Below are 19,449 nucleotides of genomic sequence, written 5' to 3'. Positions count from 1 at the left end.
TCCTTATATTTTACAAAAGGGGGTACTTTATTCACTATATATATATATATATATATATATATATATATATATATATATATATATATATATATATATATATATATATATATATATATATAACATACACAAGAGCCACGAATATCCTGTAAATTACAGTATATCCTTATAAATGGTGCTTAGTGATGTCATAGGTTATAATCGGAGATTAGTGATGTCATTTCTGTCACATGACTCACTGAGGCTTGGGTATAATAATAAATAAAGAACCCCCTGTTGCAAAATACGAGGATATAAGTCACCTCGTAATTCCATGACCTGTAAAAACGGCCTTCAGCCTCGTGTTGTCATGGAAAGCCTCAGTAACTTATATTCTACAAGAGGGAGCAGTGGTGTAACTAGAAGTTACCCTAACCCGTAGGGGTTACAGTCTACACTAAATAACACTATAACACTGACATCATTTCTATCGGCAAGGTGTTACCCCATTGTTATACAGGGGTCGGTAGGCTTTAATGCTAGCCCCTTTCTACACAGCTGTGCCTAAAACAGAATTCAGTCTTCATGTATTAGATACAGCAAAACAATAAGAACCTGCAGATTTTAGTTACGGTTGAAAAGACAACTACACCTTGAACAGAACACTATGATTTACACAATAGCGCCATCACCCCGGCCCTCACTAAATCCCTAATGAGAACATTATCACATTTCAAGTTATTTTTTGCGTGGCAGTGGTTTCCCTTCAGACTAAATCCCATACAAAAGCCTTGAGGGCTCGTAATGGCCGCACGTCTCCTAGTAACCATAGCATCCAGCTAGCACTGAAGCCACGCCCTACCTCGGCCACACTCACTCCCCATACGTTCCTCCGTCAGTCAGTCGTAAGGCCACGCCCCGGTCCGGTTTACGTGGCAGCGCTGCAGTCAACAGTAGAAGAGCGGACATATTCCATGCCGGGTTATACCATTGGAACTAGCAGGGGCGGGAGTGATTAGTATCGGTAGCTGGTGGTGGCCTGTACTTTTCGGCGTGTTGGGAATATCGGCTATTTGCTGAAGACGTCTTCTACATACTATTGCCCGGCTTCCCTTGTCTCGGGTAAGAGATGCGAGCGGTAGAGAGAGAACGAGGTCTCATTATGTTGCCGTCACTTTAGTCCTTCATTGAAGACTCGGAGGGAGTCGAGGATTTTCTAGCTGCTCCTAATTAAACCTAGCGATGCGCTGGCTTCTGTGGAAAGGTTGCAGGGCAGTATAATCAGTGTGTGTTCTCCCAAAGGAGGAGTGCACATAAATCTGTTGTACCTTGTTATTTCTCATTGGCTGCTACTGTACCCCTGCACTGTACGGGTCGGGGCAGCAGCCAAAAACCTTCCAGATCTGTGGGGAGTGTTCATTTATCCACCTGAAGGCTTTTAACATTTATGTTTTAATCTTGCATGCTTCTGCTGTCAGTGGGTGGAGACTTTGACGTGGCAGTCTTTGCATTGCATTGTGGGAAATGTAGTCCATCTTTCCTTTTACACAAGTGTAGTGCCTGTTCTTCAAGCAGCAAACTGGTTTCAAACTATACTAGTAACATTTGCTATTCTATCCCATTGCCCCACACACATTAGGCTAAGTAGAATATCTGCCTTTGTATGTTTTTGGATTGTAAGCCAACCCATATAGTTCCACTCAGTAGTGCCCTGGCCAGGATCAAAATCATAACCTTAGCACAGCAGTGCCAGCAGCCCGCCCACATTTTGTTACAAACAAACTAGATTTGATCAGCTTTCAATATGTTTTTCTTCTGCTTGTTCGTATGTTAATGAGACTTTAGGACCATTAATAATAGGGGTCGCAAATTGCACTGGTACTGTTGCCCCTAGCAACTGGCCTGCTCAAAAGTGATGCTGTGGATTATGGCACTGGGGAAGTTTAGCACTTGTAGAAATCGGCATCTTTGTCTATATTAACTCATCGAACATCGGTATCGTTAGCGAGAAATCGTAAGTAACATAGACTGCATACCTGACCAAGCGAAAGCACATTTATGCTGCAAATAGCCTCAAAGTAGTCTTAATATTTTGGCTGTTTTCCCCTTTTCTATATGAATCATATGCTGCCCTGTTTGCATAATTAGAAAATTTGTTGTATGAAAGGCCTATAGCACATGGGTGTTTGAGCACCGTAGCAGAGAACAGTCAGATGGCAGTGGTGAATATATACCCCTTGTGCCGTGGCCCTAGCATCATTGTTATTCTGCCTTTCATTTAATTACATGGGAGGACACTTGTGCCAGTTGAAATAATGTAACTTCTTATTTGCAGTTTCCGTTTGCAGAAAATGATGGAAGAGAGTGGTATTGAAACAACACCTCCAAGCACCCCTCCTCCCAGCACCATCGGAACATCAGTAGCCGCAGCTACATCAGCCATCTTCACCCCTGTTCCACCAGGTAGTCTTCATATTTGGTATATTTCAAAGAGCATTTTGTTAAGTGGCTCAATTAGCATTAGATGGCATCATGATTTAACTTGCTTATGATCTCTGTGATGTGTACAGACTTTCTAATCTATATAGATTTACTGTAGTGGCTAAATTCCTCTTCAGTATTTATCAAATATTGGTACGGGTTAGTTTGATTAGCTTATAGTCAGAAAAGCAGAAGCTATGGCCATGGGGCAGAACTAAAATAAAATGAGCAAAGTGAGAGATAAGAAATTAGAATTTCACAGATGTGTCTGTCCATGAAAGATATAACAGATGGGTCGGTACATAAAATATATAATTGCTTATAGACAGAGGACATGGTTTTACAATGAGGATTAAAAGTAAATATGATGAAATAGGACTACGAAGGAGAACCAAACTGTAAGCCAGTTACATGTTTTAGAAAGATGTGCATTATGTATTTTTTTGTTGATTTAACTCCATGCACATAGTAGTGGCATGGTATGAGAATAAAATGTGTTCTTTTCTTGACAGTTTTGTCCAGCCCTCTGGCTGCACCAGCATTCTCCCCACTGCCATCTTTTGCACAGTCAAGTTTTTCTACCCCGGTGCCTTCCTCGGTTCCTCCACTGAGAACATCGGTCCCTCTCACATATGCTTCTCCCCTTCCTGTCACTTCGGTCTACTCTCCTCCTGCCAACACCTCTGTATCTGCTGCTTTTAGCAGCCCATTACCAGCATTTTCTTCTCCACCATCTTTCCCCCCTCCTCCTCTGAACACAACTCCAGGTCCAGTTCTCACAGCACCACCCATGAATCCACCTGTAGGAGGATTCTCTATGTCTTCCACCTACGATATCACTAAAGGTCATGCTGGACGAGCACCTCAGACCCCTCTGATGCCAACATACTCTGCTGCCCCTGTCACAGGTTGTACTCTGTTTAACCTTGATCAGTTTTATGCTGTTGAAATGTACAATGCTTTGCTGTCTAAATTTCCTTTTTTATTTTACCAAAATGCTGTATTAATTGTCCTTTTCTTCTGTATGTGACCATATATATTTGAGTTGGGGTTAGGTTACTTGCTTGTTTGCTCTTTTTGATTCAGTGAGTTACACTGCCTGTACTAAGGAACACTTTCTCTAGGTGGAATTGACTGTTTGACTTCCAGATTTTTCCCAGTATTCTAGCTGTATGCTGCATGTTTATACACAGTGGTATTGAGTCTTCTTAAACCTTGCATTCATTGGCCATCACTACAAGAATAACACAGCTTTCTGAAATGTAATATTGTTCATTAGAATTCTTATACCGCATGTTATTGCTCATTGAGTATTTTTAAGGTTTGTTTTTTAAGGTGGCATGTTTGTGTGTTTGGGGGAGGGGGGTTATTTTTTACTGGTAATTTTTCTATCAAGGGCATTTATTACCTTCCCTTCCCATTGGAGTCAACTCCCAGATGCAAAGAAAAGAGTAGAAAAAAGATTTATAAACTAGTCTTAGGATTTTTTTAGGACAAGATGGCACTCGGGAAGATTTGTTGCCCACATAAGAAATATGATGCATTTTTCTGCAATAAAGCCGGATTGACACATGTAATATGTTTTACATGCGGCTATCCGAGTGAAAGGAAAGATTGTTTGACCGTGGTTAACGCAGATTTCTCCTGTGCAACAAATCTTCTTGTGTGTGTCTTCTCTGATGAAGTGCCCAAAGGTGCGAAACACGTAAGGAGGATGTAGCATGGGAACCATGTGGCACTGGGATGCACCTGATATGTCGTTTGATATGGTATGCACAATTTGTATCCACTTGGTTGAACTTTGCAACATTTTGTATGTGACACCACTTTGTTTGTGTATTCAGTACTTCAGTCGTGAATTACACACAATTGATGCCTTTCTTTCTCTTTAAAATAGTTACTTGTGTGCCATTGCCCTTAAACTTTGTTCAGCTGTTTGCTAGGCAGCTGCTGCTGTGGTAGCTACAAACAGTAATCATGGCTTTGTGATATTTAGGAAAAAGGTGAGATTTACCGATTAAGATTCGCAATAATGCTGTGCGTTTTGGTGGTAGATTTAGAGTGCCTTTGACACCACAGTGTTTGCTACTGTGAGGTGCATAACATGTAATTATATTACTTGTGTACATCTCCCTAAAGGGGGAACAATTATCAATTATTGTAAACTGACTGGGTTTTTTTTTTTCTTCATCTTTTTTTAGTTCTGCCAAATCCTGTTGTACAAGCTCCTATAGCAGGGATTGGATCTTCCATTACATTCCCTGAGGAACCTGAAGACCCCAGGGTACATACAATGCACGATGAAGGCTCTGCTGGAGGCATCTGGGGATTCATTAAGGTAAGAGGTGTCTTTTTTATAGTCTGGTCTCCTGGGTATTGGGGTTTGTGGAGGCTGCAGCAAATTAATCTGTTTATCATATACTAAGCAAAGGCAAGTGGTTTTAATTCTATTACAAAAAAAGTCCATAAAGCTGAAGAGTGCCATATTGTTTGGCTGATGCTATTCACAGGTGTAAGTAAGTTTTGTCATACAAGTGCAATGCCCAAGCAATGAAATAGGTACATGCATCAATATACAGACTTTTATTCAAGTATAGGGGAGGACATGCAACCTGCAGTTTCACGTACACAGGTGTTTAGGGATAAAAATCTTCTGTAAATAGATCCAGTGGAGCTTCCTTTGTTATAGATGCCCTGTTCTGCATTAATACCCAGCACCCTGAGCATGAGCTTAGGCTATTCCTTCTGTGGTTTTGATCTGAGTTAAAGAGATACTGACATGTATGTAAGTGCACTTGCCCTTCCTTTCTGGATGTGCTCCACCTCAGATTCTCTGTTGTCATTGATGGCTCAGTGCTCATCACCTAAATATCTAGATGGATGGTGAGCCCCAAAACTTTGCAGAGTTGCTGCAGCGAGGGTAATGTATCGAGAGTCCTGTATCTGTACAAAAATATTGCAGAGGAAGAAATCGGAGTTTGAAAAGCAATTTTTTGCTGTGTGTAGCTCTTTTGTAAAATGTGTAGTGCAACCAATATGTTTAACTGGAAGTCAGTTGTTTTTGGAAATGGTTGATTGTTTGACAACTTGTACAACTTTTTAGGGCAGGGGCATACCCATGTTTAGTTGTATGCCATCCACTGACAAGTGAGGGTGTGATTGTTTTGCAGGTGGTTCCTTATTGGAAAGGCATTAGTTCGTATTTCCAAAATGACAATTGCCAGATAAGTGTAACACACATTTAAGCTATTGTCATATATTTAAAGGAGGGGGTGATTTTCAGGCACCTAAAAAGCAGTATGGGTGTTTGTAATTGCAGGGAGTAGCTGGAAATCCAATGGTGAAATCGGTGCTTGATAAAACTAAGCACTCAATGGAAACTGTGATTACCACTCTGGACCCTGGCATGGCATCATATATCCGTAAGTTGGCTGACTGCACTTTTGTGACATTCTGTGCTCATATCTATGCACATATAAACACATTTTTAATTAACGCAGATTGTGTGCATGCCTCCTGCATGAATAAAACTCCAAGAACAAAAAGGATTTTTTTAGTAATGTGGATATAAAGTGCTCAAACCCTGTAACCAAATCAATCATTTGCATTTTACATTCTAACAACACTAGTTTGTTGCTTTTCTCTGTCATTCAAGGTGAAATATACCTCCATTTTTGCATAATTCATTTGGGCTTGTGTAGAAAAGATGTATAAAGCTAAACTTCCACAGATTGAAATAAATCTGTTAATTGCCTTGGTCATTGGTAAGTAATTGATTCCGGGACTTACTTTGCAGAGAACCAGTGAACTACCCACTATGGAAAGTAGAGGGACTTCAAGTCCTAGATTCCATTCTTTACAATGGAACAAGGGTAGAGAGGGGTTGCATTACTTAAGGGGGGGGGGAGTGAGGAACCGGTGTAGTGAACTGAAATAGATTATCATGGGTTCCTTTCAACCTGTGGAATCCGTTATGGTTATGTAGACAAAAATTGCATTAAAGGAAAACTATACCCCCAAAATGAATACTTAACTAACAGTTTATATCAAATTGAATGACATATTAAAGAATCTTACCAAACTGGAATATATATTTACATAAATATTGCCCTTTTACATCTCTTGCCTTGAACCACCATTTCGTGACTCTATCTGTGCTGCCTCAGAGATCACCTGACCAGAAATACTACAACACTTTATGTGTGCACAGTGAATCTTACGATCTCAGGGGGCGGCCCTTATTTTTTAAAATGGCAATTTTCTATTTAAATTACCCAATGGCACATACTACTAAAAAAGTATATTATTATGATAATGGTTCATTTACATGAAGCAGGGTTTTACACATGAGCTGTTTTACTCAGTATCTTTTAATAGAGACCTACATTGTTTGGGGGTTATAGATTTCCTTTAATAGTAATTTCTGGATGTTCAGATAATGTTAATGCACCTTTTCTAACTAAGAGCCAATTAAATACTCTCATGTCAAAAGGGGTACAGTATTTGCATCTTGTACTTACTGAAACACAAAATAACCAACAAAGTCATTCTGTAGATATGCCAATAAGTGTATTTTACGCATAATATTTAGAATGGGGTTTTTATACAATATATAGAAACGTTGCTGGAAAAAGCTAAGATCAACAAAATTCCAATTCTGGCTCTGTGCAAATCCAGCATTTCAACTTAGGGTACCGGCAGATGAGGAGATATGTTGCCTGTGTTTAAATCTGTGCTACTGCGGGCGACCGATAGCTCCAAAATGTTTTCCTTACCGCCAATTTACTTTATATGTGGCACTTAGTTTTCCAAAGTTGCCTGAAGTTTCCTCACAAGGCAAGTTCGGAAAACAAAACATTGAATATGTTTTCCCATCTGCCATTTACTTTATTGTGATGAGAAATAAAAACTGCACCATAAAAATCATAACAGAATCCCTTTAAATAAACATCTTAACCTGCACTAAAAATCTGCACACTACCAACATTCCATCGAGCTGAATATAAAATACAGAAAATTACATCTACAGATACTTGTAACTGATACAGTTTGTGAGCTGTTGTTTGGCTGTTGAATATCTATGGAGTAGCTCGCATAACTACAATTTTAATATTTATACAGTCAGCCATGGGAAATCCCTATTTATTTTTATAATATGATTGTCTGATACAAAAAGTATTCACAATTAAATGCAACCGTAAATGTTTAGCCGCTTGATCCCGTAATAGCAGGTATTGTGGCAAAAAGAGAGAGAGAGAAAATATTCCATGGCAATTATCAGCACATTTTTATCTTCGTAAGAAACTGTACAAAATGATACAGAAATTCAACAAAGCACAAAATATTCTTATTTGTTAAAGTTTTCAGCATGCACTCAAAGAACTGGTTCATGGAGCATCATGCAAGTTGATTAGTTTAAACTACAAAGACACTTGGGTTAAACTTGGGATGTGCCTTTTTCTTCCTCTTTTTCCTTTTCTTTTTTTTTTTTTCTTCCCTTGTTCTCCTCCTCACTAACAACCCTCTTCTCCCTTCCCCAACGGCATACTTGGTTATTCATAGAGGAAACTGTATGTTACATGAAAATATGCTGTATACCTGATCTGCCTTACTCTTCTCTTTGGAAAATAATAAAGAATATTTGGAAATTAAACTACAAAGACAGGCATTGCTATAAATAAAAAAGCAAAATATTTTCTCCAAGTCATCAGTGGCAGAAATGAAACTGTATAATATTTTTTTCCCTAAACTTTTTGACACCCTTTCTTTTTAGGAACCGGTGGAGAATTGGACATTGTGGTCACATCGATTAAAGAAGTGAAGGTTTCCGCAGTGCGAGATGCTTTTCAGGAGGTGTTTGGCATGGCAGTGGTATCAGGGGAAGATGGTCAGTCTAACATTGCACCTCAACCTGTTGGATATGCGGCAGGATTAAAGGTACATTTAATTTGCCTCAAGAGGACATTATATTGATTGATGATAAAATTTGACTGTAGACTTTTGACCTTACTACAATGGCCTGTAGCCCCATAATTGTGATCCCATAGTTTAGCCCTAGGGTCATATGATTGGATTAGCCTGTCAATCGTCCATCTTGGGGAAAGAGCCATTCATTTGGCAGCGCAGTCTTAGGGGGAAACTTAACAAAGGTTGATTCGAATTTTCGAGGGTAGTTTGAGTGAAAACTCAAATTTTTCAGGTTAAAAAAAAAAAAAAAAAGTTGAATTTTTCGAGATTTATTATGTACCGAAGCTGCAAAAAGCTCCAGCTAAATACTCCAGCTAAAACCTGTCCAGGTCATGTATAAGTCAATGGCAGAGGTCAGATGAACCATTTGAAGGTGTATGTAACCTTTATGATGTTCGTTTTTTTTTTTTTTTCAGTGGTTTGTGCTCAAACTCTATAAATTCAATCAATTCAAGTTTTTTATGCCAAAAACTCTATAAATTTTGAGTATTCAGGTTTTTCCTCCCAAATGCACGGATTTGAGTTTTTTAATAAATCAGGAAACATTTGAGTTGTGAGTTTGAGGTATAAAAAAAACCTCACAAACTTGGCCTATGATAAATAACCACCTTAATGTAGTTCATAGGAGGAAATCTCCACTACTCTCTATTCACTTGTACAGGATATATATGGATGTATTTTAAGGTAAAAACAGAGTTTATCTCTCACAAACTGTGGTGAACTCTTTTTATTATGCACTGGTATGTCATCTTCATGAATCACATCTATAAATATTCTATTAAATTATCACACTGGCATTTTGCCTACTGGATGGCAATTCAAATTCCCCCTGTGCAATTAGCCTTAAGATATATCTATATCAGTACTTTAGCTTTAAAATATACAGTATCAGCAGGGCCTCCTTTTAAAAAAAGCAATTCACTTCTTTCAAACATTTACTGATTTTCGTTTTTCTAGGGCGCTCAAGAAAGGATTGACAGTTTGCGCCGAACTGGGATGATTCATGAGAAACAGCCTGCTGTATCGGTGGAAAATTTCATCGCAGAACTTCTCCCTGACAAGTGAGTGATGTGTACATTAAATACAAGATAAGGCAGGTTTTTTTTTTTAAGACTGTCAGCCTGATTATAGATATATCATGTATAGATTAACACTTATTTATTATTTATAGATGGTTTGACATTGGCTGTGTAATTATGGACGACCCTGTCCATGGCATACGTTTGGAAGCCTTCACACAAGCAACACCTGTGCCTTTGGAATATGTACAGCAGGTGAGTTGCTGGTACAGGATTCAATAGCTGTTGCATCTGTATTCCAAGCAGAGGCCATTGTGTACTCTGTGCTGGCCTAATATGTTGACTGCCTAGTAAATTAACTGTTAAAGGGTTTTGCTTTTTTAGATGTTAGAAAAGTTATTTGAGTTTTCTAATGTTTTTCCTAACCAGTCTTCTTGCTTTCTCATGACAACTTCCTCTAGTAAGTACTAGAGGAAGTTGTCATGAGAAAGCAAGAAGACATGGTCAGAAACTGACTAGCAGGTGGTGCTCTTGTAACAACATTAATTTACATTAAAAGTACACTTAAAGGAGAAGCAAACCCAAAAGTTGAAAAACCCTTACCCTACATAGACCCCCCCCAGTATAAGAGTTAACCCTGGCAAATGCCCCTAACTTTTTAGTTAACTCTCAGTGCAGAGTCAGGCATTTGAGTTCACAGGCGCCATCTTCAGCCGCTTCGGAAATCTTCGGAATGAGACCGGCGCTTCAGCAGTTTTTGTGAGTTTCGATGCATGTGCAGTTGTCGCGAGACAGAAAATTACTCCAACTGCTCATGCGCCGGTCTCATTCCGAAGAGAAGAAGATGGCGCCCATGAACTCAACTGGACAGAATCTGCACCGAGGGGTAAGTAAAGACTTGGGGGCATTTGCCTGGCATAAAACTTAGGCTGGGGGGAGAACGGAGGTGGTCTATGTAGGGTTTTTTTAACTTTTGGGTTTTCTTCTCCTTTAATATCTGTGAATAAAAAAAATAAAAAAAAGTAAAGAATGTAAATTGCATACGTGCTTAGAATAGCACTCTCATCAATTTTACATTCACAATGTTTACTTATTCTTTAATGTCAATATTTAAGGTTACATTTTAGGTTTTATATTCACTGAATAGAAATGCAGAGTGCAAGGATCTGAACTGGACCTTTAGAAGTGATCCGGGACAACTTTGTTCTTAATACTGAGTTTGTGTTATTGAAGTGGGTTGTAATGTGTTGTTTATTGTATATTCTTAAATGTAATACAGTGTTAAGTTTGGTGCAGAAACAAACTAACTTACTAACTCTAACTGTGTTTGTGCAGACTAGTTCTTGTCTAACAGAGCTGTGCCAATACTTGGGCTCAGATCATTTTAGCACTGTTGCATAAAACATGTTGCTTCTTTTCAGAGACATGGGGAGGTTATTAACTAACACACTATTTCCATAGTATTACTTTTCCTTGCAACCATTTAAATTACCCACACTTGAGTGACACTGTGTCCTTCCATTTATGGAATTATTGAAATGCTTTAAAGGGGGCCTGTCACCCTAAGAAATAATTTCAAATTCTTTTCTATCATGTTAGTTGAGCAAAATAAACTTTACTTACACTGTATTTATTATTTAAATTTTGTTTCCTTCTGCCTTGGAATTATACAATCACAGCAAGCAGGCAGCAGCCATTTTGTGGACACGGTCATGAAGGGAAATTGTGTATCGCCCCAAAATCTTGTGTATGCACCAGGATGGGGGACCTAATGTCCATGTGCAGTGCCCTACACAATTATAGAGCCTGAGGAGGGAAGGGGGAATGTGTGGAGAGCAGTGACATGTAGGAAGTGCTGAATGGAAAGTGAAAGTAATTGACTGCCCCTCCTCTATGCCACGGGCATAGAGGTGGGGCAGTTAATATTTGATTGACAGTTTAGATATTTAAACACCTTTATAACAGGTATGAATGTTTTAATGAAAATAAATTTTGGGGTTCCATATTTAATTTGCAAAGGACTTTCATTATGCCGCTTTTTATGTGTAGGTGACAGGTCCACTTTAAGAACAAACCTTGGGGCTGATTTTAAAGGAGAAGGAAAACCTTTTGCAAAAAACCCCAGACCCTCCTCCCCCAGGGGGAAATGCCCCATACTCCATACTTACCCCTCGGCGCAGATTCTTCCAGCGGAGTTCCATGCATCCATCTTCTGCGTCCTCTGTAAGCTGACTGGGAGATCGGTATTTCTGCACTTGCGCAGTTGGAGCAGCTTGCCAGTTTGCGACAACTGTGCATGCGCGGAATTACACGGAAATTACAGATCTCCCAGTCAGCTTACAGAAAACGCGGAAGATGGATGTGGAACCCTGCTGGAAGAATCTGTGCTGAGGGGTAAGTATGGAGTATGGGGCATTTCCCCGGGGGGGGTAGTTAGCCTGGAGGGTGGGGGGTACGGGGTTTTTTGCAAAAGGGTTTCCTTCTCCTTTAAGAATGTAAACACTAATTTGTCCCAGTGTGGTTACCATAACAACCTGTCATATATTTGCTTTCATTACTAAAAGCAAACTCAAAGGTGAACAACCCCTTTAAATTATTTCTTTTTTTTCTCTTTCTTTTTTAGGCCCAAAATCTCACACCCCAAGACTACAATCTCAGGTGGTCTGGGCTGTCTGTGACCGTGGGTGAAGTCTTGGAAAGAAGTTTAGCGCACGTCAGCCGGACTGACTGGCACGTGGCATTTACAGGCATGTCTCGCAGACAGATGATATACAGCGCCACCAAAGCCCTAGCTGGAATGTACAAGCAAAGACTTCCACCCAGAATCCTTTGAGAGCATTCGGACTGTTTCATAGTTTTGACAAGGAGACCAAAAGCTTGCAGCTGAATTGCTTCTGGGGAAGGAAATAGTCTAGGGAAGGCAATTAAATGTTTGCAAGAAAACCCCACGTTTAATGTACAATCAAGTGGTTCAAATGAAAAATCATGTGCATATAAAGCTTCCATAGAAGTCTTCTTTTTATTATTTTTTTTGTACAGTTTTAGCCATACAAAAATTGCTTACCAAAATTCCCTTGGTAGTTGCGCTAAAAGAAACGTTTTTTTTTCCCCAAAAGTATCTAGGCATGGATTAAATTTCCCATAGTTCTGCATTGTTATTGTAGTATCTGTATATTGTGTCCCATTCGTTGTATCACGTGACATAGAAGCATATTGCAATTGAAGCCCTTAGGGATTGCGTTTGTGCAACATATGCACATGATCTATGGGCTGGAGATCTACAACCCTGTTTGCACTACTGGAACTGGTACTCAATTGGTGAAAGGGGATAAAGTGCAAATACATTAGTAGAATTATTTTTGTCGAGGCATCTTTTAAATAAACTTTTAGTGCTAACGTTAATGCAAGAATTAAACAAAATGGACATCAACCCACTTACCGGTAATTCAAATGATGTAAATTCTTTCCAGCCCTTCACAATATCCGACTTTGAACACAGATAACCGTGAATAGGGTTGGGAATATTTTAAATAAGACACTTTTTTTCCCCTCAAATAATGTCCCTTTGAAATGGCAATGATTTGTGATGGAGTAAATTATTTAAATGATTTTCTATTCATGTATTACTTTTTACCTAGCAGACTATGTATGAAATTGGCCATGTTTTTAGCATTCGTAAGCAACGGTTACTACAGGCTATATTACTGTATGGAAGCCTAAGTAATGAACTGTAAAGGACGAGTGACGTGCAGTGACATGATTGGCTTGTGGAAGGTAAATGTCATGTTCTTTGCCTTTAAAACTAAATTGCTTTGCTGTCTCTAACTCCTCTATGCTTACAGATGTTTGAGACTTATTTTAGTACACTTTTTATACCCAAGTGAAGACATTTTGCTAATGCATTGACTGCTATGGACCAGTGACAGATTTAAATAAAACTTTTTATGCGATCTGCTGTATTTGATTATCACTCTTCTGAACATTCTTTTTTACCATACAACTGCCTTTTCACTTGCCACTGATGGCTTCATCTCTTCACTGATCTGAGCCAGGTTTCCAGTATACCGCCCTTCAGAACAGCCTACGTGAAATTTTGCATCTATGACAGACCTGGTTTTAAACGGAAATCTTTGTGGTTCTATTTTATGTAAACATTGAGTATCATGGGGAACTGAAAGTTTTAAACACTTATTGTTTTAACATTTGATGTTTTGACATATATAGTTATCCCAAGAGAAATTGTGGGTTTTTTTCTTTTTCAAATGTGAAGCACAAACAACTTTCACCAGGTTGTAGATTCGCCAGTACACTGCTAATTCACTAAAATCTGAAGTTGTGTCCAGGGCGCTGAACGCTGGCTAAGTTGCACTAGCATTACTGCGCCAAGCAAAGTAAAGTTGCGCTAGCGTTGCCTTATTTGCATATGGTGGGAAGTTAAAGTTCAATGGACATAGCAAATACATTACACTCCACTACACAAGCCCGGGAAACCTTAATAAAATAAAATAGAGTTGTTATATTGCCCTACACATGAGCCCAGTGTATAGTTTATGTGCCATATGTTAGGAAATGTAGGGGGGGAGCCGGTTACCCCAAAATAATTTGATGCTCTTTTGCAGCCTATCACCCTGAAAAAAGGAAAAGACGCTAGCATTCTTTGGGAATAATTTTCTACTATTTTTTTAGGAACTCCTATCTACTCTATTGCACTTCGCATGGTCTGAGGTGGCGAAGGCAAGTCTGGCGCAAGAGGTAACGTTCAGTAAAATCTGTATCTTAGTAAATTTGCTAAGTTACGTCCATTCGCCAGAGCGAAAATTCCCCAGGCATTAGGGAGCAATGTACCGCTAGAGTGTATCGCCTTCGCTAGCGAAGTTACGCCGGCGACCATTGGTAAATTGTCGAAGTTCTGAAATGACGTCACGCTGGCGAATTTTCACCAGCATTAATCACTTCGCCCCTTTAGTAAATTTGCCCCATAGAATTGTTTCAGTGGGTATGATTGCTTAGTTTAAGCATATGCCATGTTCAGGTTTTTGTTTAATTTTTTTGGTAGCATATTCTTATTTTTTAAATGGAATTTGCATCAAAAGAGACACAACCCTTATATCAAGATAAAGTCTTGGTGCGTTCAGATGCATGTTCACTTTTCAGACGCATTGCTCTACAGAGAACTATGGCTCTCCAGTTTTAAATATACAATTCTTAATACAGATTTTTAAACAGATATAATTAAACACATCTAGTAGAGAGATGGGACACAAGCAAATGAATTATCCAGCAAAAGCCTACAAGACAAACAGTTATGTGACATAAAATTAAAGTACAGTTTGAAGCTATGGCTAAATATGATTTTTTTTTTAATGCCAATACCCCTTAAACTAGAGATGAAAATTTCTCGTAGCAACTGCTTGCCATTTTGAAACATTGCAGAGATCAGATTGGTTGCGTTCCTCTAAGGTTAAAGGGGAATGAGTATGAGCTGTCCCTAAATGCATACAGGGCTTCATATCCTATAATATAAAAAGAGGAGGAACACAATACTCATGCTTGGTGTCACTGTCTGGGTTTAGTTGGAAACCCCTTTCAAATATTAATGGTTTTGTCTGGAAATAAAATCCCTAGCAGATTTAACTATTAAGTCAACCCACTCATCTGAGATACAGCAAACTTGATAAAAGTCTCTAGAAGCAAATGTCTGGCTGCAATTTGCGAATGGAAGTGAAATAACATTGAATAATAAACCTAGGAAAGTTAAAGGTTCTTCTAGAACAGGTAAAATTGGCCAAGTTCTTCCCTCTCCAGGATACAAAAGCCATTGAACAACAAATAAGGATAGAAGCTTGGGGTATAAAGATATAAAATAAAAATATCCAGAATGGTTAACCACATACAAGAATAACCTGAAAAGCTCCAGAGATATTGTAGCAAAGTCTACTATTGAGATGTAAATGCCACTCCAGATTTGACCCTTGGAAAGAGAAAAACAAATTTGTGGTGTTTCTCCTGCTTGGTATTTGGTTATCCTGGACTATACTATTATATATAGCTACAGACATTCTGAAAGAGCTATAATGATTTTTATTTATTCGAATCCCTCTTAAAGGTTGCTGTACATGGGGGGAAAACACACCTTAAAATATTACATCCCATCAGACCAGCATTAATAGATTCTGTACCAATGCCAGTGCATAAATGCACACCCAGACTAGTGAAGCACTCATTAAATATATAGTACACCCTTTCATTAAAATAGTATTATAGGAGTCCCCAGTGTTTGTTTTATTCTGTATCATGCCCCTTGTGCATAAAAAGGGGAAAAGGGTCGGTGCCACTAAGGTATTACGTGTAGCTCCTTTGGACAGGGTTTGCCATGGACACAAGTGCTCCTTGCACAGGCCCTAAAAAGTTCAATTTTGTACCCATGTCATTGGTAAATGAGCACCCAAATAGGTATTATATACGTAAGGTTGTTTCAGCAGCTGATTAGGAATAATCAATACCATTGTATTACATATACATATAATACAAATTGTGCAGGGTTGCAATTGTTACAGCTGCAAAACAAATGACCAATACACACTGATCCCAGTAGATGGCAGTAAATTGACAATCAATTTAGTTTGTACAATCATGTAAAAGTCGGGAGACTAAAAGAGAGAAGAAAAGAGGTTGTTTGGGCAGATACTACAGAGAGTAAAACTAATGTAAATCTACACACATTTGTTTCTATCAATTATAGGGGGTTGAGTAAATAAATAAAGTATGGGGGGCTGATTTTTTTATTGATTGTTGATTTAAAAGGATCAGTTTTGATTGATCTGTTATGATCAATTCAAAAGTCTTTATTAGCACTGCCATTGAGCTTTAGTGAATCGGGATTGATCTTCAGTTGATCTGCGTTCCAGGAAAGTAGAATTAGCTATACTCATTGAATAAACTCAATAAAAACATGCTCTCATGGACTGCTATGAGATTTATGTCTTAAGACTAAATTGTGTTTGATCGACTCAATCAAATTGGTTTATTGATTGAACAGAATGAATTGACTAATTTGATCTGTTTTAGTAGGTTGAGTTATTTTTACTGCCTTATTCACCTTTAAAGCGGAACTATCGCGAAAATGAAAATTTAATATTGATTCCTATTAAAGCGAACAATTCTTATTTTTTAACTTAGTACTTGATAATATGACTTTTTTAATGTTTAAAATATTTAAGTAGCCTTGCAGCATGGCACATAACAAAATACACCTTTTCCAGAAAACCCCAGGTACCAAGCATTCCAGATAACAGATCTCATACCAGTATTAATAGTAGGGATACACCAAATACATCTACCCATTTTTATGCTTTAGTAAGGTTCAGATTCGGTTTGGCCAGGCACTAGGATTCGAGCAAATCCCAATCCTGCCAAAAAAGGCTTGGACTTGGCCGAATCCCAACCAAATCCTAGATTCGGTGCACCCCTTATTAATATTGTCTTAAAATAAAGGCGCATCATATTATTGTGGGAGGTTGCACATTTTCTCAACCTAACTTACTATGTACTATGATATACTTAAAGGGATCCTGTCATCAGAAAACATGTTTTTTTCAAAATGCATCAGTTAATAGTGCTACTCCAGTGTTACTCCAGTGCTACTCCAGTGCTAATAGTGCTACTCCAGCAGAATTCTGCACTGAAATCCATTTCTCAAAAGAGCAAACAGATTTTTTTTATATTCAATTTTGAAATCTGACATGGGACTAGACATTTTGTCAATTTCCAAGCTGCCCCTGGTCATGTTACTTGTGCCTGTACTGTAGGAGAGAAATGCTTTCTGGCAGGCTGCTGCTCAGTGGGACATGGGTGTTAGGAAGCTGTTATCTTGTGTTAGGGAGCTGTTATCTGGTTACCTTCCCATTGTTCTTTTGTTTGGCTGCTGGGGGGGAAAGGGAGGGGGTGATATCACTCCAACTTGCCGTACAGCAGTAAAGAGTGACTGAACTTTATCAGAGCACAAGTCACATGACTTAGGGCAACTGGGAAATTGACAATATGTCTAGCTCCATGTCAGATTTCAAAATTGAATATAAAAAAATCTGTTTGCTCTTTTGAGAAATGGATTTCAGTGCAGAATTCTGCAGGAGCAGCACTATTAACTGATTCATTTTGAAATTTTTTTTTTCCCATGACAGTATCCCTTTAACTAGTCTAAATAATTATCATGCTTGCTGTACAGGAGTTCTTTAAATGACATGTAAACCCCCTCCACAAAAAAATAATCAGTTAACAGCCTCTTTGAATTGCAACTCTGGTTGAAAAAAAAAAGTTAACAGTAATTAAGTCTGCAGCATCCAAACAAGCACTACCTATTCTGGAACAAATCTACTATACTAGAGGATGCCCAGCTAAATTTGCCGCTGTGGACACTGTGGATACTACAAAACGAGTCATACTCAAATAGGAAACAGGACTCATCTCAACCCTTGCTTGATTGGCTAACTGGGTTGGATTAAAAATGGGCATTTGAAACACACGTCAGAGCATGAGACTGTGGCTCAAAGGACATGTAGCTAAAGGGAATCATCCAACATCTCTGGATATTGATATAGATATATTTGTATTAAGAATCTACTTTATCGTGATGTAATGAATGTATGCCTTCCGTGCCTTCTTCCTTTCTCTACTGTCTTCTCTATCTCCCTGTCTAGTGAATGTTTTCCCAGGGTTAAAAAGAAAAAATCACTAGAGCAATGAGTTCTGTATAATTGCCTTTATTATTGCATGATAAGTATATAACACTGTTCATGGAACCATGCACTAGCATTAAATAAAAATTAAATAAAACTTTAAAAAAAAAAGTCTGCAGCATCCTCCTAATCACTTAGAATTTTTCTCCTCCTCTAGCCCACTCTGCCCCTTCCTCAGGAATTTGCTTTGGCTGTTGGCTAATCAGCATGCTCAGTTCTTCTCAGCTCATATTACTAAACACACACTCCAATCTAACAGCCAATGAGGAGATAGCATTGCTGTTTCCCATAGAAATGCTGCTGTAGCTGTCTGATCATATTGTTTTCTCCTAACCACCTCTTCTGAGCTCAGTTTAACCATTACAGTGCTCAACCCCAGCACAACTTTTAATTAAAGTATGTTGTGCCTGTGTAAACCTGCATTCTGCATTGCATGAACGTTACAGCATACATGTCCTGTTTGCAGATGTCAGTGTTATTGATGATGTGTCAGAGTGAAAATGGCCGCCAGGGGAAAACTGCTATTTGTTTTAGGAAAATGTGATGGCGCTGGTAAATGGAGGGGGTGTATGCAGTGCAAATGATGTGGCTTGGGTGGGGAAGATATGCCCAACTTATATACATGGTAGGCTTTACATGTCCTTTAAATATCATGTGAGAGGTAGAGACGCTGCCTATAAATCAAAAGGTTGTCTTGTGCTAATGCAGCAAATATAGCTTATATAGATAATTTTATTGATAGTGAGTAATGATCTCAAGATTTTGGCTTGGAAGTACATGTAAACTTCTGTCCTAGTGATAAAGATATGTTCTTTTTTTTTTAATGTATGCATCGTTAAGGTTAAAGATAATTGTATTTGTTCACTGCTGGCCAATCACTGACTGATTAAAGTGATCTTAATGCCTCAAATATTCAACAAAAACATGCCTTCTTGGCAGTTCCATTTATAGCATCATTACACAGAAATACTGTATGGGACTATGGAACACAGGACCATCCTATATAATCCTATATATTATAAAGTTGAAGTGTCTCTGCGTCCAGTCCCTGTGTCCGTGGGATTGCGCTACTGCGCATGTGCCCCACGGACCTCTAGCGCCCGTTAATTTAACGGGCTTAATGTGTAGTTTCTTTATAATTTCATAAATACATCCCTTGAGTCTGGAACATGGAAGTTCCACTGCCATGTTTAATGAAAGCTAAAACAGAAGACTCTAGTGGCAATTACATTAAGATTTTCAGGGTCAGATCATTTGTAGATCTACGTATC

At 38.6% G+C, this 19,449-nt stretch overlaps 1 protein-coding gene across 2 annotated transcripts; it reads left to right on the top strand.

The window, feature by feature from the left end:
* Positions 1–880: 880 nt before the first annotated feature.
* On the top strand, positions 881–13,394 carry prrc1.L (proline-rich coiled-coil 1 L homeolog). Of its 2 annotated transcripts, NM_001127795.1 has the most exon segments (9): positions 947–1,098; positions 2,312–2,439; positions 2,970–3,365; positions 4,659–4,795; positions 5,777–5,879; positions 8,231–8,394; positions 9,382–9,485; positions 9,596–9,698; positions 12,067–13,394. In NM_001127795.1, coding segments are annotated over 8 exon segments (1,329 nt in total). In that variant the 5' UTR covers positions 947–1,098; positions 2,312–2,327; the 3' UTR covers positions 12,277–13,394.
* The last annotated feature ends 6,055 nt before the right edge of the window (positions 13,395–19,449 follow it).

This window comes from Xenopus laevis, chromosome 1L, assembly GCF_017654675.1.
Source record: "Xenopus laevis strain J_2021 chromosome 1L, Xenopus_laevis_v10.1, whole genome shotgun sequence".
In the NCBI taxonomy this organism is placed as follows: domain Eukaryota; kingdom Metazoa; phylum Chordata; class Amphibia; order Anura; family Pipidae; genus Xenopus; species Xenopus laevis.
This window is presented reverse-complemented; position numbering and strand designations above follow the sequence as displayed.